Source organism: Oncorhynchus nerka, linkage group LG9b (genome assembly GCF_034236695.1).
Source record: "Oncorhynchus nerka isolate Pitt River linkage group LG9b, Oner_Uvic_2.0, whole genome shotgun sequence".
In the NCBI taxonomy this organism is placed as follows: Eukaryota; Metazoa; Chordata; class Actinopteri; order Salmoniformes; family Salmonidae; genus Oncorhynchus; species Oncorhynchus nerka.
The window spans coordinates 20,479,374-20,504,720 of record NC_088424.1 but is presented as its reverse complement, the minus strand read 5'-3'; the positions used below and the strand labels follow the sequence as shown (position 1 = coordinate 20,504,720).

The 25,347-nt window shown below is 41.7% G+C and overlaps 1 protein-coding gene across 1 annotated transcript in view; it reads right to left on the bottom strand.

The window, feature by feature from the left end:
* Positions 1-25,347, bottom strand: part of LOC115114412 (tenascin-R-like) — a 122,095-nt gene that overhangs the window by 26,246 nt on the left and 70,502 nt on the right. Inside the window, 10 exon segments of the mRNA XM_029642620.2 lie at positions 3,446-3,712; positions 5,162-5,425; positions 5,747-5,836; positions 7,004-7,189; positions 7,653-7,922; positions 11,205-11,355; positions 13,646-13,761; positions 14,971-15,234; positions 22,218-22,628; positions 22,631-22,693. Of these exon segments, the coding sequence (XP_029498480.2) occupies positions 3,446-3,712; positions 5,162-5,425; positions 5,747-5,836; positions 7,004-7,189; positions 7,653-7,922; positions 11,205-11,355; positions 13,646-13,761; positions 14,971-15,234; positions 22,218-22,628; positions 22,631-22,693 (2,082 nt within the window).

Sequence of the window (25,347 nt, the reverse complement as noted above, 5' to 3'; positions counted from 1 at the left end):
ACCAACACATTTTCCTGTCATAGTGTAAGAAGCACTGTGTTTATCCTGCACATTGGGTACATTATAAAATATGTAGGTAAATAGCATGCTGTGCTGGCCAGAGCCAGGAGAACAGTGATGGATATTTGCATTGTGATCAAGTGCTGTTGCCCATACGGGATTAGTTCATGATTTGTTTCTGTCCCCAGGGCCATTACTGCTGCGGCAGCAAAGGTTACCAGAGACCATGTGAGCAAACAGTTAACCTCTAAAAGTCTAAGCCCTTGGGGAATGGGGGGGTACTAACCAGTTAAATGTAACTAAATGTAATTGAAAATGTAATCTATGTAACCACCAAAAGTAATTATTTATCATGAGAGGGCCATAAACAATAACTAGTCATGTTGCACACTCAAAGAAATATGAAATATATCACCTTTCTGGAAAACATTGCTATAAATTGTTTAGGTGTAGTCACTTTTGAGGACACAAGCTCAAGTACACAGTACAAATATGATACATGTTATATGATGTATTTTCGATTCAATAAAACTGTAGGCTTGAAATTACCTTTATGCTTTCTAAATATAGTATAATCAAATTATAAAATGACTATAAGATTTCACCTTCCTTATCACTGTAAAATGCATAGTTGTGTGTTTTGTGAGAGAAAAATCTGTTGTATGTTTTGTGATAAAAACATCTGCCCCCATCCCTGTGAGCGTGCCACAGAGCTATAGCTTGGCTTACCAAACTCGTTAGGTAAGATCGATGCCTTGCATCTCATATTAATTACATCCATCTATGACAAACAGAAAGTGTTTTTTAAATTGAATTTCATTTGAATTATTTTGGATTAACGATTATAAATCGATCTCTGAATGTGCTACAGTGAATTTATTTGATCAAATATTGAATTTGGCCTTTACTTACTATGGCCCTTAGAAACACTTTGAATAACACATTCATAAATGGGAAAAAAGACAGTCAATAAATAAATCATAAGGAATAAGGTTTTGAAGTGTCTGTCCTATATCTAGGAGATATACAGTAAGAAAGCTCAGGAAATGTTTTGGTTTTTTTCGGACACATTTAACCCCTTATTTTTGTTGACACAACACTACCTCCATTTGTTTGTACGTCTTACCTTCAGACGAGTCCCATGACACTTGTGGGGGTCGTAAGAGCACAACAGAGAACACCATCGTGTTCCTGAGAGTCTCCCCCTTTCCATTTGGATGCTACTGACATTTTAGTGAGAAGACCGATATTCACAATGTCTCATGGTCTGATAAACATTGCTGTAGCTCGGCCAACATATGCAGATTTGGTGGATTGAGAAGCGGCCCAGGCAAAAACCTGAGATCTCTAGCTTAAACTGAAGGATTTTGATGGGGATTTTTTTATTATGTTACTTAGATTGATGCTCAAGTGCGAACGGGTGCGTCAATAGAATCTTAATTAAAGAGACTTATAAGGTCGGCATGCATTATGGAAGGGAGGGATGGAGGGATTGGTTCTCTCTACTGTTGTGGACTGAACACAGAATTGTTTTTGATAAACCGAACACCCCCACCCTCCCATTTCCATTACAATAACCAATATTATTCACCAACATTGAGGACAATTCATAAGTTAGGCTTCAGCTTCATTTAAATTTTGCAAGTATAAAACAGCGGCGAATGCCTATATTTTATTTATTTCCCAATCAGCAATGGAGGCTGCTGTAATAGCTCTGAATTTAAACTAAATATTCATGTGACATAATGTGGGCAAACTGAAGACAGAATGCAGCAATGAGATGTGCTTCTATAGTACAAGTCTAACCTGCGTTCACCTAGGGTCTGTGTCCCAAATGGCACCCTATCCCCTATATAGCACACTACTTTTGAACAGAGTTCTATGGGCCTTGGTCAAAAGTAGTGCACTCAATAGGGAATAGGGTACCATTTTGGATGCATCCTATGTGTTGCACTACAACACATGGTACAGTGAACATGTTGTCATCCCTTTATTCAGACTTAGCATAAGAAGTGCCACTTGAAAACATAAAGAAATATGTCAACCTTCAAAGACAGGCACCACAGCATGCCCACCAACCCTGTGGTTCATTTGCATATAATAACGTGGCTTGATAACAACAAGCTGAAAATAGCAACGCAATAACAAGAGCAGTAATCAGAAGGCAGTGTGCAGGTGGCTCCATAGTGTTTATAGAGTTGTCCGGTCCTCCTCAGACAATACACATTTCCTTTTACTTGGCAGCTGCGACTGTGAGTAACAGCCTGCTGATGCGACAGCTGAATATTCCCGACACCTCCACGTTCAAGCAGGGGTAATTAAGAGAGGATTACACACAGAAGCATTAATAAAGAAATGAAAGGTGGTTCTGTGTTTCATCAGTAGTGCAGCTGGGAGTGTAATAATCTTAATGAGCAAGAGACATGCCATAAAAGTGTCTGGGTGGTGTTCTCTTCTGGAGCTAGACGACTTGCTGACAAACAGAACAAACCACAACAAACTCCAAGCACGTACAGCATGCACAATGGGACGTGTGTCGGCTGATGTAAAAAGGGCTTTATAAATACATTTGATTTGATTGATTGATATCCTAAGTACGAGAGGTTTTGTACAGGAAAGTCTAAGTATGGGAAAATGCTGTCCTTCGTTAGCAACTGTCTTGTGTCAGCAAACCGTCAGCCGAAATCAGACATCAATGCACCCTGTGGTGAGTGTGGTCAATCAATCTATACGACGTTGCAGCAGTTTTGCATTAGTCAGTAGTTTAGTGTTGTTGTTGACCCTGAATGAACCATATTGAACCATGCGAACCTTCAGTATAGTTCTGGGTTGTATGCAATAGGGCACACCGTAGAAAAACTTTTTTGTCATTGGACAAGTTTAGGTAGTCTCTCCCTGTCTCATTCTGTTTTCGTCCATTTGGTGACTAATGAATACAACCCTATTTTCCTTTTTTATTTTATTTTATTTCACCTTTATTTAACCAGGTAGGATAGTTGAGAACAAGTTCTAATTTAGAACTGCGACCTGGCCAAGATAAAGCAAAGCAGTTCGACACATACAACAACACAGAGTTACACATGGAATAAACAAACATACAGTCAATAATACAGTACAAAAGAAAGTATATGTACAGTGTGTGCAAATGAGGGAAGATAAGGGAGGTAAGGCAATAAAATAGGCCATAGTGGCGAGGTAATTACGATATAGCAATTAAACACTGGAGTGATAGATGTGCAGAAGATGAATTTGCAAGTAGAGATACTGGCGTGCAAAGGAGCAAAATAAATAAACAAATAAAGTAAGGGGATGAGGTAGTTGGATGGGCTATTTACAGACGGGCTATGTACAGGTGCAATGAACTGTGAGCTGCTCTCACAGCTGGTGCTTGAAGTTAGTGAGGGAGATAAGAGTCTCCCTTGCAGAGATACAATAAGTAGCCTACCTGTGGTGAGCGTGGCTGTGACAGCTTCAGACGTCACCTCTCCCTGTATGGTGATAAGGCTGACTGTGTACTGTGTGGAGGGCAGGAGACCCTCCACAGAGGACCAGGTCTTGGATCCATCCAGGGTGACCTTGGAGGTGTCAGTGCCGTCCTCAGAGCTGTAGCTGAGGATGTAGAGGTCTGCGGGTGGGGCCGGGGCGCTCCATGCCACCGTCACCGAGTCCCACGTGATGTCAGACAAGTAGAGAGCAATGACAGGGCTGAAGCCTGAAAGTCAAAGGTCAAAGACACCAGCTGCATGGTCATAAAGGGCTGTATTTCATTTGAATTGATTTGATCTGTTCATCTGCTGTCAATATGGCTGGTGGTGCTGGGGTTCTGAGGATGGCAGGCAAAGGACAATCAGTCAGTCAGTGAATGGCTGGTTCAGAGGCAGGCATAGCAGCGGAGAGTCAGTCAGTCAGTGGATGGCTGGCTGGTTCAGAGGCAGGCATGGCAGGGGAGAGTCAGTCAGTTTATGGTTGCTTCAGAAGCAGGCATGGCAGGTGACAGTCAGTCAGTGGATGCTGGTTCATTGGCAAGCTTGGCAGGGGACAGTCAGTCAGTCAGTGGATGGCTGGTGATTAAGAAGCAGGGGACAGTCAGTCAGTGGATGGCTGGTGATTAAGAAGCAGGGGACAGTCAGTCAGTCAGTGGATGGCTGGTGATTAAGAAGCAGGGGACAGTCAGTCAGTCAGTGTATGGCATGTCTGGTCAATAATGGACAGATCTCTCTGGAGGCTCTCTCCCTCTCAGTGAGACGTGGATGTGAAGAGCTGAAGATGACAGACACACAGAGTAGGAGACCAGTGACAATGGAATGATGATGAACACAAAGGGAAAGAAGTATGTCAATGTTTACAGTAGAGATGGGATGAAAACACGTCCGTCAACGAGGCTTGGCTGTTTTTGAAAGATTCACCAATAAAAGACACTGAAAGGCGTGTGTTGTCAAAACAAGAAGCAATGGAAAGATGAAGACTACCAAGACAGCTTGCTGCCTGATGTAGACAGATGTACAGGAGTGTGAAGAACAGAGGGACAGGAAAGATAAATGGAGTAAAGAAAAAAAAGCAATAAATAATATATTTTCTCTGCTGGATAAATGAATGGATGAAGGATGGTGATGCGATTAGCAAGCACATGTAATGAGCACGTTAGCTAACTGTGAATTATTTACATTAATTGTTGCATCAAAGATTGACACTGCCTAATAGCTTGATTTGTATTCACCTTCCCAACAGTAGTTCCACATTGCATGCAAAGCAAGCCTATTCTCTAGTACAGCAGTCATTGCTACACTTCAGATCATAATTGCCTGTTCGGGTATAGTGATGTGGGAGCTTCACTGAATAAGCTGACCTTTAACCAGTGTATTTGAAAAGAAATAGTTATTAATAGACTACATATTTGATTAATCTAATAATACAATATATTTCCAGGTTCCTGGAACTGGTACATGTGCAGATACAGTACAGGCTGTGTCCTAAATGGAATAGCTAAATGGACCAGAGACCAAAAGAATCCATAGAAGGGGTATATAACCTATGACCTGTTAACTCACGGTGTAAACGCTGTTTATATGGTTAGACTACTTCTAGCTCTGCTCTTAATAATAGTACAATGTGACGTCAGTTATGTCACTTCCTTGGCCCTTGTACCATACAGTTACTGTACCTGTGAAGGTATCGATGGTGGCTGCAGTGCTCTGCTGCCTGCCTCTCTGGGCAGCTACAGTGATGGTGTATTCTGTGCCTGGCTCCAGGTCATTGAGAGTGGTGGTGGTCACGTCATTGGGGACAGTAACCTCCATGGTCAGTCCAGATGAGGAGGTGTAGGTGACCATGTAGTGGTCGATAGGCCCCTGGACCACCCCCCACAGCAGGGTGATGGTGTTGTCTGAGGACGCTGTCACAGTCAGGTCCATGGGGACGTCTAGACCTGAAACACACAGTAAAGAGTAGTTCAAGTATAATCAACCGAAGTTGTTAGGAATTTGATTTAGTGTAGCTAATAAAACAAAGAGACAAAAATACACATTCTGTAACTAGACTGATTTGCATAGCCTATAAATAAACGCATGTACAGTAAATGGTATTTTGACACTGTTTTTTCATGCTTCATTGAAATTCAAACAAACAAAACACGTAGGGTACAAAAGAGAACAGGGTGGTGAATTTCTGTTTACTGATACTGGTAGTTGTGATTTTCTGTGTCAGATCACTGATTTGCACAGATGAGCCAGGCGATTAACTCACTTACCAGTTCTGGCGTTCATTGTGGCAGGAGAACTCCGGTTGGTGCCAAGCATGGCCGAAATACCAATGCCATACTCTGTACCTGGCAACAAGTCTGTGGGTAGAGAGGGAGGAAGAGAGAGGAGGGAAAGGGAGGAAGATAGAGGGAGAGAGAGCGAGGGAGAAAGAGAGTGTGTATGAGAGTATGACAGATGGAAGATGAGAGACACAAGACACCGAGCCAACTATTGATTTGAATTAGTATGTGAATAGAAAACGATTAAACATTAGCTGGTGATGTGAATGAATCTCTCCATGCAATACCCTGGCGGACAACACAGTATGATGATATTAAAGAGAAAGGATTAGCAAGCAGATGGAGCTTTACAGACCTGCCTATTAAAAACTGCGTTAAAAATGAAGGGCTTGCCAAATACCCTGTTCATCAATACGTTTTCTTAAGATTTGTGTTAACCTTTTTTAAACTGCATAATTAATTAGTAAAGTAAAAATTGCTATTACATCAGTGAGCTTATAAGGTTACAGAAATGGAGAGAGGAAAGCATTGATAGATGTCATCCCACAGACAATGCGTTCCCTTATTCTGATATTCCCTTTACATAAGACAGACATCTGAAAACTCATGTCTGGAAACCTATCAGTACTTTGATAAGAATTGAAATAAAAATCCACAACATTAGAATCTCGCTCAGTTATTCAACAGACGTCCTTATCATATCACACTAAAGCATGAACGTTATCTTATATATTTTTTTTTTAACCCATTTTTCGTAATATCCAATTGGTAGTTATGATCTTGTCTTATCGCTGCAACTCCCCAAGGACTCGGGAGATATTAGGTTGAGAGTCATGCATCCTCCGAAACATGACCGGCCAAGCCATGTTGCTTCTTAACACACTGCTCGCTTAATCCGGAAGCCAGCTGCACCAATGTGTCAAAGGAAACACCATCCAACTCCCAAGCGTTGTCAGCTTGCAGGCACCCAGCCCGCCACAAGGAGTCGCTAGAGCACAATGAGCCAAGGAAATGGCCCACGGACTAACCCTCCCCTAACCCAGACAACGCTGGGCCAATTATGTGCCGCCCCATGGGGCTCTCGGTCATGACCGGTTGTGACACAGCTTGGGATCGAACCCGAGGCTGTAGTCGTGCCTCAGCACTGTGATGCAGTGCCTTAGACCACTCTGCAACTTCGGAGGCCCCACATTATATTATTTGTCTTAAAAACAGAGGTGTAACATGAACTAAACTTATCCCCACCAGTGAGTGTGGTTCTGCTGGTGGGTCCATCGTTGCGTGGAATGATGACCTTATCATACCGGTCCCCTGCCAGGGTGCTGTAGACCACCTGGTACCCCTCTACTTCCACCTCGCTGTTGTCCCATTCCAGCTCCAGGGTGGTGGAGGCCTTGGACAGCACCTGCAGGTTCTTGGGTGCGTCGATCTCTGAGAGGAACAACAGAACTGACAATGTTGGGGCCACTGAGACCAATCATCAGAAGTTGGACATGGTTTCCACATGCAGTTTCATCAGTCAGTCAGATAGTAAAGCATGACGATATGACCATAGAAATAGAAAATAATTATAGATAATAATAGATTTTAAAATATTACATTCAAAGTTACACTTATTTAGATGGCTATGACTGGTATTGTTTCTGCCCTGAATACATATTTAAAAAGCATGCCAGTAGGCCTACATGTTTGGCATTCTTTAATGTATTTGTAATGGAAGACATTATGAAAATGTAAAGAGCTTAACAAATAGTACAGTATATTTGAAGAATGTAGAGTTATGTATAAAGTGCTGTTTGTGTTTACATGAAATACACTTAATCCATCAAACATGGCATGCACAATGATCTAGAAGCAGCTGTTGTATGGTCCAGCTGTTTTTGACGGTCCTCACCGGTACTGAATTCTGTGGAGATGGTTCCACTCTCATTGCCCTTGCGAACACCACTGATGGACACCTCGTAACGCGAGCCTGGTCTCAGCACCTGCAGGGAGTACTGGCTGAGGGTGGGCTGCAGACGGAAGGTGGTCTTAGGCCCGTCCGTCCCCACCAGGCCATAACGCAGTACTATCTGGTCGATCTTAGCCTTGGGATTGGTCCACTCCACGAAGGCCACCGTGTCCGAGACGTCACGCACTATTAGCTGAGTCGGCCCATCAATCACTGTAAGGGATAGCATAGATAAATATGGAGACAGGGTTCATGATCTAGAGATCCATATGGGTAGTTAGCATACAGTACCAGTCAGAAGTTTGGACACCTATTCATTTCAGGGTTTTTCTTTATTTTTACTATTTTCTACATTGTATAATAATAGTGAAGACATGAACACTTCGGATTAACACATGGAATAATGTAGAACACCAAAAAGTTTTAAACAAATCAAAATAGATTTTATATTTGAGATTCTTCAAAGTAGCCACCATTTGCCTTGATGACAGCATTGCACACTCTTGGCATTCTCTCAACCAGTTTCATGAGGTAGTCACCTGGAATGCATTTCAATTAACAGGTATGCCTTGTTAAAAGTTAATTTGTGATTTCTCTTTCCTTTCTTAATGCGTTTGAGCCAATCAGTTGTGTCATGACAAGGTAGGGGTGGTATACAGAAGATAGCACTATTTGGTAAAAGACCAGGTCCATGTTACGGCAACAACAGCTCAAATAAGCAAAGAGAAACGACAGTCCATCATTACATTAATACACGAAGATCAGTCAATCCGGAAAATGTCAAGAACTTTTAAAGTTTCTTCAAGTGCAGTCGCAAAAACCATCAAGTGCTATGATGAAACTGTCTCTCATGAGGACCATCACAGGAAAGGAAGACCCAGAGTTACCTCTGCTGCAGAGGATAAGTTCATTAGAGTTACCAGTCTCAGAAATTGAAGCCCAAATAAATGCTTCACAGATTTCAAGTAACAGACACATCTCAACATCAACTGTTCAAAGGAGACTGTGTGAATCAGGCCTTCATGGTCGAATTGCTGCAAAGAAATCACTACTAAAGGACACCAATAAGAATAAGAGAATTGCTTGGGCCAAGAAACACGATCAATGGACATTAGACCGGTGGAAATCTGTCCTTGGTCTGATGAGTCCAAATTTGAGATTTTTGGTTCCAACCGCTGTGTCTTTGTGAGACGCAGAGTAGGTGAACGGAGGATTTCTGCATGTGTGGTTCCCACCGTGAAGCATGGAGGAGGAGGTGTGATGGTATGGGGGTGCTTGCTGGTGGTACTGTCTGTGATTTATTTAGAATTCAAGGCACACTTAACCAGCGTGTCTACCACAGCATTCTGCAGCGATACACCATCCCATCTGGTTTGCACTTAGTGGGACTATCATTTGTTTTTCAACATGACAATAACCCAACACACCTCCAGGCTGTGTAAAGGCTATTTGACCAGGAAGGAGAGTGATGAAGGTCTCCATCAGATGACCTGGCCTCCACAATCACTCGACCTCAACTCAATTGAGATGGTTTGGGATGAGTTGGACTGCAGAGTGAAGGAAAAGCAGTCAACAAATGCTCAGCATATGTGGGAACTCCTTCAAGACTGTTGGAAAAGCATTCCAGGTGAAGCTGGTTGAGAGAATGCCAAGAGTGTGCAAAGCTGTCATCAAGGCAAAGGGTGGCTACTTTGAAGAATGTCAAATATTAAATATATTTTGATTTGAAAACACTTTTTGGTTTACTACATAATTCCATATGTGTTACTTCATAGTATTGATGTTTTCACTATTTTTCTACAAGGTAGAAAATAGTTCAAATAAAGAAAAACCCTTGAATGAGTAGGTGTGTCCAAACTTTTGATTGGTAATGTATGTACAATTCACACTAACACGACATGAGGTAGTCATGTCTAGTTGTGTACCAAACAGCACCAGAATTGATACAAAAACACGGATTTGCACATTTCGAAACGTAAGCTTAAAAGAAAGTGATACTAGGAAGAGCAGTGTGCAGGTTTCACTTTTCTTTGAAATTATCACTTTGTTCCTATGCACCTGCAAGAAGATATACCAGATGTACCATGTGAGTGCCTTTCTGAAATTTGAATCACATTTAGAAAGATAAAATGAAGCTGTTGGCAGTGAATGCAGTTAATGAATTGCTGACCATGTAAAACAACACAAGAGACTTGGGGCGTTATAGAAATAGGTACTGAAAATACACCCAATAATCAAATTGTCCCCATGTCAATTGTGTGGATCCAACAATAATTAGATTACGTCTGGGGGAAAAAACACATTATGCTGTTGGCTATATGAGCATAAAAAAAAAACATTATTGGAGGTGGAGGAACATTTGCTGCAGTGTAGATCTACTGAACAGAACACTTATTTCATAGCATTGTCATTCTGGGAGGGAACAATGTCAGAGTGGTGATTAGTCACATGTCTGATTAGTCACATGTCTCGCAGAGTGTGCTAATTGGCTTTCCATATAATTAACTTGTTTTTCACTGAGGCTGCAGCAGGGAACATCTGCTGCTTCAACAGACCTTGTAACAAAGCTAAACCTCTCCCATGCTTCTGAACCAAACAGTAACACCTGGAACACCTACTGTACCTGACCTTCGAAACTCTTCCTGCAGCAAACCTGACAGAAAAGAGCGTATGATGTTTCCTTGAAGATTGTACAAGGGGTTTCAAGATTCTTGGCCAAGAATGAATTCCCTCGTTCCCTCACCAGAAGTTTGATATTGTTTTCTTTTTCTTCTTTCCTTCGAAGAAGGATGGCTAAATCTTTACACCCAGAAATAATTGAGTGACTTCAAATGTGTCTTTATTTATCCAATAAGGTATCTGCGGGTGGATATGTTGAAAAATGTATGAATGCTCATGAATTATGTAGGCCTAATTAATTACAACTGACAGTGGGCCGGGGTTGGAAAATGAATGGTGTTTTCACTGCGGACACGTAACTTGAATTGTTATGGAAACGTTCAATTGAATCTACTCCTACTGTCTGGAACTGTCACTCTGAGGAATTCCTGGGTGAAGTTTACATTAAGTGCATAATTGCTGGCAGACCAAGCCATTCGTCAAGGTGACATTTTCAGTTAGTCTCAGCTGTGTGATGCATGTGGTGTGTGTGAGATTTGTATGTGTGAGTTCCCCCATCTTGAGTGGTCTTTGTCTGAGCTACACGGATTAGCCTAAAGACTGTCACATGGTGAGAACAGGGTATGGGGTGGGGATACCGGAACATATAGAGACAACATATGAGAGTCAAAGAGACTCATTTTCAGTGTCACAGGGTTTAGCCTATGGGACTTCCTAATATGGATGCCATACAATGAGACGTCCACAGGTCTACGCACTCAAACACCCACAAGTAAGGATATATCTACAACCAAATGTTTATGTATAATAGTAGATAGAAGTTTGATAATGATGACTTTGTGAGGTTTATGGGATCACCGACGAAACCGTACATACACGTGGTGACGATGGCGGATACGGGCTGGCTGCGGCCCTGGTCCCTGAGAGCTACCAGGTTGACGGTGTACTCCTCCCCTGGTCTCAGGCCTGTCTGGTGGAATGAAGTAATGGTGCTGGGCAGCTGGGCTGTCATCCCTCCATCATTGTCCTGTCAGAGAACACAGACAGGCAGAACCCTCTGGCTTCACTTGGGCTCCTCTTGTTATATACAGTATGGTTTCCAAATGGAACCCTATTCCCTATATAGTCCACTACTTTTGACCAGGGTCAATAAGGCTCTGGTAAAAAATGTCTGCACTATAAAGGGAACAGGGTGCAATTTGGGACACACTTTCTGGCTTCACTTGGGCTCCTCTCCTGGGACAGACTACTGCATTTGGGGCACTGACAGTTTTAAATACAATTTACTGCAGTTCTACACATTTTTCTATCATATGCTATCTGAGAGCCCCCATTCTCCAGGGGGAGCCCCAACCTCCCCCCAAAAAGGTGCCCTGCGTGCCTGTTCGGTAATCTGGCCCTGGTCCTCTCATACATACACAGGTTAACAATCCCACCTGCTGTTGATGGAGGAGTGATACATGGTTCCATGTGAGCTACTCCCCCAGACAGATGTTTATGCAGAGGAAGGATCTGAATAAAACTCAACCCTTACTGCTCTGACGGGCACCAAGTTATGGCATCTATAAATATGATATTGTGATTGGCTTTATGATAAATTCTGCTTGCGTTGGTTGTTCTTTTGGTGGTTAATCTCCAGGTCTTGTTAAGAGTTCTGTGCTAATTGACTTAGTAAAAAGGGTGATGTGCACAATGTTTGATTGACAGGATGATGATTGATAGGTGCAGTGTAATGTGTTGATTTTTCGGTTACTGGCCCAACGGTTGAACAGCTAGGCTATCTGCTGGTTAGAGCATTGGACTAGTAACCGGAAGGTTGCAAGTTCAAATCCCCGAGCTGACAAGGTACGAATCTGTTGTTCTGCACCTGAACAGGCAGTTAACCCACTGTTCCTAGGCCGTCATTGAAAATAAGAATTTGTTCTTAACTGACTTGCCTAGTTAAATAAAAAATAAAAAATAAAGCATTGGTATGATAATATTGGGTAAAAAAACTGTGAATATATTAATTCCAGGGTCACTTTGCCTCAGATAATGGCTGTTGGTGTGGGGTGACTCAGTGGGCAAGCTCTCATCTCTTTGTGCTTTTGGCACTGTGAACTCTTGTTTGTCCCCAGCCGCCACTTTTATGCTCACATCCATTACGTTATTGTTAATCTTTTCTTTTGGATTAAATCCAGAGGGGTTGAGACTCTGACTTCTAATGTGATTTCTAAGTGACGACGTTGAGTTTGAACTCAGACCCCTTATGGAGAAGGAGCTAGCTAGCAGAGTATACTGTAGTAGGCAGCCTCACACCCAATGATGTAGATTAAAGTGCACTGTGACCCAAATACTCCCATGTCGCTTTGTATTCATAGTCTGTCACCTCCAAAAGAGCTTTCCCGAGTTTGTTTCCATGGCATTTATGCTTTTCATCTAAAAGCCCCAGCTTTAAGTCCTTGAGCCCAGCCAAACTTCTATCCTCCTAGCTAGGAACACCTAAAGGAGAAAGTCAATTATAGAGAGAGGGACTGAGGATAAGAGTACCTGGTGTTTATAGAGGGAATTAAAGGGAAAGCTCTCCTAACTTTGAACCTGTGGCTAATATGGCTATGGGTTTGAAAATGTCTCCTGCTTGCTGATCCACCTAATCGTCAATAAGCCTTGGGCAATCCATCATCTAATTTGGTACTTTAAGTTGAAGGGTAAAAAATCAATCCCCTCCCCAAATGTTCCACTATTTCTACCATCCAAGAGTAAAAATGTATCCATGGATCATATCAAAAAATATAATATAATGTTGCAATATAATGTTGTAGTAAAAAAATATAGTAATATAATGTTGCTATTTTATCCTGAGATGAAAATGACAGGTTTTATTGTACTGTGTGTTTGTTGTTGTTGTTGTTCAGCATACTGCTGTGTACAGTGCCACACTGCTCTTCCCAGAACATCGCCAAACCTGAATTCTTTCATCTCTATGGGGAAGCTGTTCTTGAATACATCTTTCTTTCAGAAATACCGTAGGTAAGGTTGATGTCAACATTTCTATGGTTTTGATTAATGTTTTACACAAACTTCTGTTTTGTTCAAATTCAAACCAGTTTTCCACCAATCCCTAGGCAGAAAGATTATCTGCATGGTCGGGGATCCTAGAGATAGGGTGGCAGGTAGCCAATTGTTCCTGTAAGTCACTCTGGATAAGGGCATCTGTTAAATGTAACAACATGTATGTAACAATACGTCTACCCTGTAACAACATTCATTCATTCAAATGTTTAGCGATGTGGCCAGTATTGAATAAATATTTCTCCTCTCTGTTGGTGAAACCTTACCTTCGGAATGAAGCTTATTTCCCAGCCATCAAACGAGTAGTAGAACGGTTGCCACTGCACCTCCACGGCCGTCTCTGTGATGGATTTGAAGACTAAACCGTCTGGATTTGAGAGATCTTTGAGGCAAGGAGAGCTGTATTATAGGCCTCCATCTTCTGTATGCTCAATAAATCTCCCTTTTTACTACAGAGCTTTCCATGCGTAGGGGCAGGGGGAAGAGGACCTCACTCTGTGGCTAAAGTTTCTTTCTTAGTGGACTACAACAGGCCAGGCAGCAGGTGCACATCCATTACTTTTGAACAAACTGTTTAATTAATACAGTAATTGTTTACACGGTCCCTATATAAAATGTTTCTTCATTTGGTCATCTTTGAGGTATAAACACGTAATGAAAACACAACATGTCCAGATCAGTCATATGAAACATAAAATAACTTTGCAAAAAATGAACGATTCAAAGCTTAATAATTATATTATAGGGAGGGAGAGAAAAAAAACTTGAGCATAATTGCATGAACATACTCCTGTCTCTATTTACTTGATCATTTCAAAATTAGTGATAATATCAGAACCAGGAGTGTTGCCTGCTGATGAGAGTTGTAATTCTTTAGCAAAGGCCCAATCAGTCCGTGACAGATAATTGAATGTTTACTGTATAAACATGTTCTATTCTGGGCCTGAGTGAGAGTTCTGCATATGTCTGAGAAATATTGACTGGAAACTGAGAGCCTGCAGCAATTTGCCAATCTGGCATTTATACCCAGCAGGTGGCAAGAGTCTAATCACATCCTGTTGGCAAAGATGGGCATCCTCCTTACAGGACTTTTTTCAAAACTTGTCTGTGAAAGTATGTGTGAGTTTTTGCATTGTTGTTGTGGAAAACCTAAGTGCCCAGATTTCAATGGTGAGGACAAGGTGCCTAGTGTATACAGTATAACAATGGTTGTTTTGTTTGTAGGTCAAATTTACGTGACATGTTTCAATTCTGGCAAGTAGCATTTTTTTTCCATAGCGTCCATAGTACAATCACTTTTGCGTGTGAAAAGTTTCAAGTGTTCTGACCTTGGCGTTGGCTAATGGGGATCCTAATAAATCAACTGAAATCAAAAATCCCTCCCCGGTCTGTGATGGTACAATAAACCTTCTAAGACCACTTTCCTGTAAAAGAAGAAGTGTGATAAGTTGAAAGTGGATGTCTGTATGTTGTAGTACTCAGGTTGACACCTGAAAGGAAACCTAAGCAGAACAAAATTGGACTTTGTGGAGGACTTAAGCAGAGGTCCCAAATAAAATAGAAATAGAAATTGGCTGCCTGTTGTACTCACAGGTTGACACCTGAGCATTGGCAGGAACACTGATGATGTTGTTGAGCACAGCGTAGACGTTGATGTTGTACTCGATGCCAGGCTCCAGGTCTGGAATACTGCAGGTGGTGGTGTTCCCAGGGACCCTGATCTCCAGCTGGACCCCACCTGGGCTGGTGGCCACGTAGGTGACTAGGTAGTCTGTCATCAACACCGACCCCTCCCACTCCAGGTCAATGGTATGCTCTGTCACTCCCCGCACACGCAGATTCAGATCCGGAGCCACTGTAGATGAAATGTTGTGTGCATAGTATGAAATCAAAACCTTGCAAACCTGAACTTCCATGCATTATATTGCACCTACTGTAGCAGGTGAAGACTGACTTACTTATTTTCGCTTAGGTCCCACTTGACCCACATGTACTGTATAAACAACACATTCTGATGTGCACTTGACTTCCAAATGTGTGTTGAAATCACCCAAAGTGACCCAAAATGCAGAGGAAACATTTGAACTTACAATACCCCAGTGGTGCCACTACCACAACTAAGCTTGTATATGAGAGTGGATTCGTGGAAGGGATTGATATTCTTGGGGGCAACTGGGACAGAGCCATGCCATAAGCCTGAGAGGGTTTGAGTGTAGAATGCAAATGAAGCCCTGCATAAACAGGAGTGTATAAGTTTACAGCTCAATCAGAGAGAGTGAGTAACAGATCTTGTCCTGAAGGCAGCTATTGGTGTGGGACTTTCCTCTGTAGATTGGGCTCAGTGGTGGTGGTGGAGCATTAAACCCTCCTAGGGGAGCCGTTGAGGGACTCGAGGAAGAGTTTGAGTTACTTCCACACGCACACGACAGATGGAGCCGAGCCTGCCTCCTCCTCGAGACTGACCCTGGAGTGAGGAGGAGAAGTCCTGCGGCATCACTTAGGAAGATTTATCGCATGGACCAGATTCAGTCTTAAGTAAGACACAAAAAAGTGAACCAGTAGTAAGGTGATTGATATGGGGTATAGGGAGTGAGCACTTTAACTAAGCCTTCTAACAGAATGAAGAGAGTCTCCATGTGAAGCCAATGCTTAGATGCTTAGAGCAACGTTTCTTCTGAAGAGCTTTGGGTACATCCCAAATTGCACCTTATTGTCAATTGTAATGCACTTCTTTTTGACCAAGTCCCATAGAGCTCTGGTTAAAAGTAGTGCACTATAAAGGGAATCGGATGCCATTTGAGATGCAGTCTTACTATTGTATTTGACATTTTTTTAGGGGGTAGATCAGCTTTAATTTTGCCGACAGATTGTGGGTTCTATGAATGTAATTTCCATTCGCCCATATACATATATATCTGTATGTATATATTTTCCTAACCCTACTACCCCTCGATTAATTGGAGTAAACTAATGGACAAGGCTTCTACTTCCAGCATATACATACTATACATATATACTTATTTTTTTCCTTCTTTTTAGTCCCACCCTTCAGCTACACTCAGCCCCTTCCATCTAGTTCTGAAAACCATCCAGTGATTACTAAATGCCATATATTTTTCCTTCTTTTTAGTTCCACCCTTCAGCTACACTCATCCCTTTCCATCTAGCTCTGAAAACCATCCAGTGATTACTAAATGCCATATATTTTTCAACTGTGCTGTAATGTTTCACAAAAGTTCTGAACCTTTTCATTCTCATAGTTTCTACAGATTTACATCAAATCAAATTGTATTTGTCACACCGATTCTTCGGAAAATGCTTACTTACAAGCCCTTAACCAACAATGCAGTTCAAGAAATAGAGTTAAGAAAATATATATGTTTTTATAAATACAGTTTTTTTTTTAAAGTAACACAATAAAATAACAATAACAAGGCTATATACAGGGGGTAGCTGTACCGAGTCAATGTGCGGGGGTACAGGTTAGTTGAGGTAATTTGTACATGTAGGCATGGGTAAAGTGACTATGCATAGATAATAAACAGCGAGTAGCAGCAGTGTAAAAACACAGTGTCAATGTAAATAGTCTGGGTGGCCATTTGATTAATAGTTCAGAAGTCTTATGGCTTGGGGGATAGAAGCTGTTAAGGAGCCTTTTGGACTTGGACTTTGGTACTGCTTGCCATGCGGTAGCAGAGAAAATAATCTATGACTTGGGTGACTGGAGTCTTTGACATTTATTTGGTCCTTCCTTTGACACCGCCTGGTATATAGGTCCTGGATGGCAGGAAGCTTGGCCCCAGTGATGTATTGGGCCGTACTCACTACCGCCTGTAGTGCCTTATGGTCAGATGCCGAGCAGTTGCCATACCAGGTGGTGATGCAACTGGTCAGGATGCTCTCTCAGTGCTGCCAAAGGTGCTTCAACAAAATACTGAGTAAAGGGTCTGAATACTTCTGTAAATGTGATATCTCCGTTTCTACATATGCAAAGAATTCTAAATACCTCTTTTTGCTTTGTAATTATGAGGTATTGTGTGTAGATTTAATACATTTCATAGTTAGGTTGTTATCCAGAGAGGTTAGATCAATTATCTAGATCCTCTATGAGGCTGTGCAGGGACCCACATTGCGAATGAAAAAGAAAGCATGTAGTCAGTGTACAATGACAACCTTTGTTTTTAAGCCCCGTATTTCTAACCTCTTGATATTGTTGTTGGATAAAATTTGGATAGATAACACATTGATGGCCATAATAAATAGATATGCTGACAGTGGACAACCTTGCTTCACTCCCCTTGACAGTACTGTCTGAGAAGTAGTCATTATTTACTATGTTACAACTGGGGTTACTATTCTCCAAAATTAGGCATTTTTATATCAATTCTAGTCATACTTTCTCAAAATCCTTTTCAAAATCAGCTATGAATACTATGACACAGTCTTTGAGACAGGCCAGACCCTCCCTCCAGTACTAAGCCTACAGTATAGCTGCCTCTCATTAATCACAGAGAACAGCTTCTACCCCCCAAGCCACAAGACTGCTAAACAGTTAATCAAATGGCCATCAGGACAATTTGCATTGACCCCCATGCACTGGCTCTATGCACACTCACTGGACTCTACCCACCCACTTACACATACTACACTGATACTCCAAAACACACATACAAACACTACATATACTCACACACACCAAACACATACACACACACACACACACATATATATTAACGCCCCACACACACGCAGGCGCACACACACACAGTTTCACACTCTTTCACACTCTTCACCTACACTGCTGCTACTCTGTTTTTTTTTAATCTATCCTGATTGCCTAGTCACTTTTACCCCTACCTACATGGATATATTACCTGAATTACCTTAACTACCTCGTACCCCTGCATATTGACGAGGTATTAGAACTCCTTGTATAAAGCCTCATTATTGTTATTTTATTGTGTTACTATTTCCTTTTTTTTATTTAGCAAAATGTTCTAACTTTTTAAATCTACATTGTTGGGAAAGGGCTCGCAAGTAAGCATTTCACAGTAAAGTCTACACCTGTTGTATTCACTGCATGTGACAAATACAATTTGATTTGATTTGATTTGGATGGGTCAGCAGAGGGAGGAGGGGAGTGAACCATTGTACCGCTGCACTGCGCTACACTGAGGGTCAGGAGGGTCGGGACTCTGGTATGATGAGGCCAATGCCCCACAGCACAGCTGAGTACCACATCACACCACTGTTTTCCGTTTCCATCCATTTCACTTATTATTGCTCACAGCAAACAGACTCGCTGCTTGACTGATCTTCTTTTTTACAGGGCAGCGAATGACTTATGAAAGCGTAATTAGAGTTTAGTGTTTTGGGACTGTTTATCAGAAATTCTAAATAGGCCAAAGGTCATTGTATTACACAACATTATGGAAGATCGTTGCATTGTTTAAACTGCTGTAATGAGGTTATCCTAAAAATGACACACAACATTGAAGTTAGCTATGCTTTTTGGAGTGAATACATTAATGAGGACACAGTCAAGACGTGTGGCTCCCGAGGAGGGTAAGCAAAGCTACTTCTACCTCTGGTGGATTGAGCTATCGATTCCAAATTCATATTCTCTTCCATCACTGAGTTCAGTTGAGCAATAATGGAAAAGGGTGATACAAAATGCAGGTGTCATGAAGACCGAGTAGGAAAATCAATTGTCTATTTAATGCAGCTGAGCTACTGTATGAAAGTTGAAAGTGTAGGTTTTGTCAAAGAATGTTTGAAGTCAAAATTGTTGGTTCTATTTCTGTGGGGCATTCTGGAAAGGCAAGGTCATTGATGTGTTCTCTCTGGCTGAAAATGTCTGTCAGTCAGTGAACAACTCTGTTAACAAGAGGAGGTGACAGGATTGACAGGCTCACATGCAACCACCTGACTACTAGTGAGAGCTCCTGTACAGTATCTCTCTGGCACAAACTTCAAAACCATTTGCATTAGGAACAGTTGAAGTCGGAAGTTTACATACACCTTAGCCAAATACATTTAAACTCAGTTCTTAACAATTCCTGACATTTAATCTGAGTAAGAATTCCATGTCTTAGGTCAATTAGGATCCCCACTTTATTTTAAGAATGAGAAATTTCAGAATAATAGTAGAGATAATGATTTATTTCAGCTTTTATTTCTTTCATCACATTCCCAGTGGGTCAGAAGTTTACATACACTCAATCAGTATTTGGTAGCATTGCCTTTAAATTGTTAAACTTGGGTCAAACGTTTCAGGTACCCTTCCACAAGCTTCCCACAATAAGTTGGGTGAATTTTGGCCCATTCCTCCTGACAGAGCTGGTATAACTGAGTCGGGTTTGTAGGCCTCCTTGTTCGCACATGCTTTTTCAGTTCATCTCACACATTTTCTATAGGATTGAGGTCAGGGCTTGTGATGGCCACTCCAATACCTTGACTTTGTTGTCCTTAAGCCATTTTGCCACAACTTTGGAAGTATGCTTAGGGTCATTGTCCATTTGAAAGTCCCATTTGTGACCAATCTTTAACTTCCTGACTGATGTCTTGAGATGTAACTTCAATATATCCCCATCATTTCCCTACCTAATGATACCATCTATTTTGTGAAGTGCACCAGTCCCTCCTGCAGCAAAGCACCCCCACATCATGATACTGACACCCCCGTGCTTCACGGTTGGGATGATGTTCTTCGGCTTGCAAGCCTCCCCCTTTTTCCAGAAAAATAACAATGGTCATTATGGCCAAACAGTTCTATTTTTGTTTCATTAGACCAGAGGAAATTTCTACAAAAAGTTGGATCTTTGTCCCCATGTGCAGTTGCAAACCATAGTCTGGCTTCTTTATGGCGGTTTTGGAGCAATGGCTTCTTCCTTGCTGAGCGGCCTTTCAGGTTATGTCGATATAGGACTTGTTTTACTGTGGATATACTTTGTACCTGTTTCCTCCAGCATCTTCACAAGGTCCTTTGCTGTTGTTTTCGGATTGATTTCCACTTTTTGCACCAAAGTATGTTCATCTCTAGGAGACAGAACGCGTCTCCTTCCTGAGCGGTATGACGGCTGCGTGGTCCCATGGTGTTTGTACTTGCGTACTATTGTTTGTACAGATGAACGTGGTACCTTCAGGTGTTTGGAAATGGCTACCAAGAATGAACCAGACTTGTGGAGGTGTATAATTTTTGTTCTGAGGTCTTGGCTGATTTCGTTTGATTTTCCTATGATGTCAAGCAAAGAGGCACTAGTTTGAAGGTAAGCCTTGAAATACATCCACAGGTACACATCCAATTGACTCAAATTATGTAAATTAGCCAGAAGCTTCTAAAGCCATGACATCATTTTCTGGAATTTTCCAAGCTGTTTGAAGGCACAGTCAACTTAGTGTATGTAAACTTCTGACCCACTGGATTTGTGATACAGTGAATTATTAGTTAAATAATCTGTCTGTAAACAATTGTTTGAAAAATTACTTTTCACGCACTAAGTAGATGTCCTGACTGACTTGCCAAAACTATAGTTTGTTAACAAGAAATTTGTGGAGTGGCTGAACCACTTAGGTTGGAGTCATTAAACCTTGTTCATGTAAACTTCCGACTTCAACAGTACATTTGTTTTGGGGGGTTAAAAACAACTGTGAAAACCTTTTAGTCATGCATAATCATTTTCCAATATGAGACATTTTAGCAAAGTGGTGGAGTCATAATGACTAGAATTTTGAATGATAGTGATGTTAAGGCAATTAGCATTCTATGAAAAAACTCATCCTGTGAATGCAGCTGCTTTGTTTTTACATTTTCACATCGCCAAATGCCTAATTTAAATTCCATAGTCTCATTATTTTCATAGTAGGAGAAAATGGGGCTACAAAAGCATATCCGGATTTTTCTACTTTGATAATATGAAACACTTACAATACAGGCCAACCTATGAGTCCTGAATAAGCACTGGTAATTGAATGGCCTCTTTTTGCATTCCGCAACCTCTCCCACACGCGCCTCTGCTATTTTATCTCTAATTGCAAAGAAATAAGCTATTTTAGCTGCAGCAGGTTCTGCTGAAAATGAGGTAGAGTATAGGTAGTATAGGCTCTTTTTCGTTTCACTTGTGAGATGACAGATGTCTATAGCAAAAGGAGGAATCAGTACTGGCACACCGGGATATGGGGAGGGGTGGGATGGGGAGAAACTGCGTTACGCCAGTGTGAATCAGCAGCCATTTCCTGAGAATTAGCTGTGAATCCAGGCTAGTGTGATTCAGATATTGCCTCAGCTTCAGTTAATGTGACTTTTGACAAATGAATGCTGTTACACAGCAAGCCATCACCAATTTTATAGCTACTATTTGAAACACAGAGGGGCTGCAAGAGGCATTTGACTACTGTTTTGTAGGGCAAGATCTGTGGATTCAGCTGCTATTGCATGGAGAATATTGCTATTATCTGTAAAAACATCATTCTTGGAAATATTTGGCAGACACGCAGGCTTAGATATCCCCAAAGAACCAAATGCAGACTGAGACAACTTCTTACCATAACCTCTGTGAATATTCGACCTGTCACCAAATTAATATAGATGATTCAGAGTTCGTTTTGATATTTCAACCTGCGTGTCCTGATCGTGTCTGGTGTGGATAGACAAAATCAACATGCAAGCGGACTCACGCGTGTGCCCGTTCTAGTCAGCAAATTAGGCTAATGCTTGTCTCATATAACCAAATATCCACCCATATATCCAACCTACGAAACAACAATGGCAAAAAGTATAAAGGTAAATAATCCTCTCAGAGGAGCTACTGTGTTTTCCTGTTGTTCCCTTTCTCTCACCTAAAGAGCAGTCGTCTCCAGCGAAGCCCTCTTGGCAGGCACAGAAGCCCTCCTTACAGATGCCCTTCTGACTACAGTTGTTGGCGCAGTAGGCCAGAGAGCAGTCTTCTCCCACATATCCCGGGCGACACTGGCAGGTCCCATTGGTGCACAGGCCCCGGTCAGAGCAGTCATTGAGGCAGCGACCAAGCGTACAGTCCTCTCCAGTGAAATTCTCCTCACATATACACTCCCCGTCCATGCACAGCCCTCGACCGGAGCAGTCCGCAGGGCAGCGGGGCTCCGAGCAGTTGTCCCCTCCGAAGTCGCGGTCACAGACACACTCGCCCTCCATACACTCTCCCTGTCCGGAGCAGTCGTCTGGGCAGCGTGGCTCAGAGCAGTTCTTGCCCGTCCAGCCGTCCTCACAACACAGCCACACAGGTCCATGTTGAAGCTGCCGTGACCACTGCACTGGGGGATGAAGTCAAGGCGACCTAGAGGAAGAAAGAAAGACTCAAAATCACATCACTAAATATACCGTATGGTTTACTAATGCTAACATCGTCTGTTGTAACAGTGTACATTTTGAAAAAATGTAACAGTGTAACAGTGTAAAATAAACCTATGAACCTAAAAAACGCTATATAACTTTGTTCTCAAGCTGTGTTCACACCCATTGTATGTAGTGATCATAATATAGTGGCTATATCTAGAAAAGCCAATGTTTCAAAGGCTGTGCCTAAAATAGTGTATAAGATTTTCAGACAAAGGGTTTTGTAGTGATTCCTATGTTGAAGATGCAAAAAAGGTTTGTTGGTTTGATTTGTTTTGTTGTTGATGTGCACTTGATGCATTTATGACATTGTTTCTTCCAGTTATCAATAAGCATGCATCTATTAAAAAACTGCCCAGCAAACAGGAGACGTCCTGAGGACTTTCGGTGATGTTCCTATAAGGTCCCTTTAAAAACCACTTACGCTTAGGGCTTACTTTTTCGAACATTCTGTTAAAAATCGCGCAACATTTCAGCGTCCTGCTACTCATGCCAGGAATATAGTATATGCATATGATTAGTATGTGTGGATAGAAAACACTCTGACGTTTCTAAAACTGGTTAAATCACGGCTGTCACTATAACAGAACGTGTGTTTCGTCGAAAAGCCCAAGGAAAACTGATCACCAAAAAGTGGAAAAAATATCAATGCGCTACTTGCATGTATTGTCTATGGCACAGCAAATTAGATGGGGCCGTCATTCCACACGATGTCGCCAGTCTTGTCAATTGCCTGGGGGTTGTTTCTTGGTCAAACGAGGAAGAGAGACCCCATTCCTTCCGGTCTCCGACAGGATGTTTTGGAAAAGAGATTTCCGACCATGATTTGAAGACGTGGAGCTATTGAATACACATCGCCCCGTGATCAATTTGATAGATTATTAACGTTTACTAATACCTAAAGTTGGATTACAAAAGTATTTTGAAGTGTTTTGTGAAAGTTTATCGTCGACTTTTTTAATTTAAAAAAATGACGTTGCGTTTTAAAACGCAGTTTTTTTCTGGATCACACACTTTTCATAGATCGATATTTTGGGTATATATGGACCGATTTAATCGGAAAAAAAATACCCAATAGGGATGTTTATGGGACATATAGGAGTGCCAACAAAGAAGCTCGTCAAAGGTAATGAATGTTTTATATTTTATTTCTGCGTTTTGTGTAGCGCCGGCTATGCTAATTATTTTGTTTACGTCCCCTTCAGGTATTTCGGAGTGTTGCATGCTATCAGATAATAGCTTCTCATGCTTTCGCCGAAAAGCATTTTAAAAATCTGACTTGTTGGCTAGATTCACAACGAGTGTAGCTTTAATTCAGTACCCTGCATGTGTGTTTTAATGAACGTTTGAGTTTTAACGAGTGCTATTAGCATTTAGCATAGCGCATTTGCATTTCCAGATGGCTAGATGGGACGCCTGCGTGTCGGGTGGGCTTAAAAAACTTCACGGCAGGACGCCCCTCTGCTACCTGACCTAAATAACTTGTATGTATAGCCTATGTCAATTGATATGTATGTAAAGTACCAGTTAAAATTTTGGACACACCTACTCATTCAAGAGTTTTTCTTTATTTGAGCTATTTTCTACATTGTATAATAATTGTGATGACATTATAACTATGAAATAACATATATGGAATCATATAGTAGCCAAAAAAGTGTTAAACAATGTTATATGTGATATTCTTCAAAGTAGCCACCATTTGCCTTCATGACAGCTTTGCACACTCTTGGAATTTCCTCAAACAGCTTCACCTGGAATGCTTTTCCAACCGTCTTGAAGGAGTTCCCACATATGCTGAGTACTTGTTGGCTGCTTTTCCTTCACTCTATGGCCCAACTCATCCCAAACAATGTCAATTGGGTTGAGGTCGGGTGATTGTGGAGGCCAGGTCATCTGATGCAGCACTCCATCACTCTCCTAGCTAAAATAGCCCTTACACAGCCTGGAGGTGTATTTTGGGTTGTTGTCCTGTTGAAAATCAAATTCCCACTAAGAGCAAACCAGATGGGAAGCTGTATCTCTGCAGATTGCTGGGGTTGCCATGCTGGTTAAGTGTGCCTTGAATTCTAAATAAATCACAGACAGTGTCAGAAGCAAGCACCCCCACACCATCACACCTCCTCCTCCATCTTTCATGGTGGGAACCACACATGTGGAGATCATCCGTTAACCTACTCTGCGTCTCACGAAGACACAGTGGTTAGAACCAAAAATCTCACATTTGGACTCGTCAGACCAAGGGCAGATTTCAACCGGTCTAATGTCCATTGATCGTGTTTCTTGGCCCAAGCAATTCTCTTCTTATTATTGGTGTCCTTTAGTAGTGATTTCTTTGCAGCAATTCGACCATGAAGGCCTGATTCACACAGTCTCCTCTGAAGAGTTGACTATTCTGTTACTTGATGTGTCTGTTACTTGAACTATGTGAAGCATTTATTTGGGCTGCAATCTGAGGTGCAGTTAACTCTAATGAACTTATCCTCTGCAGCAGAGGTAACACTGGGTCTTCCTTTCCTGTGGCGGTCCTCATGAGAGACAGTTTCATCATAGCACTTGCGACTGCACTTGAAGAAACTTAAAAAGCTCTTGACA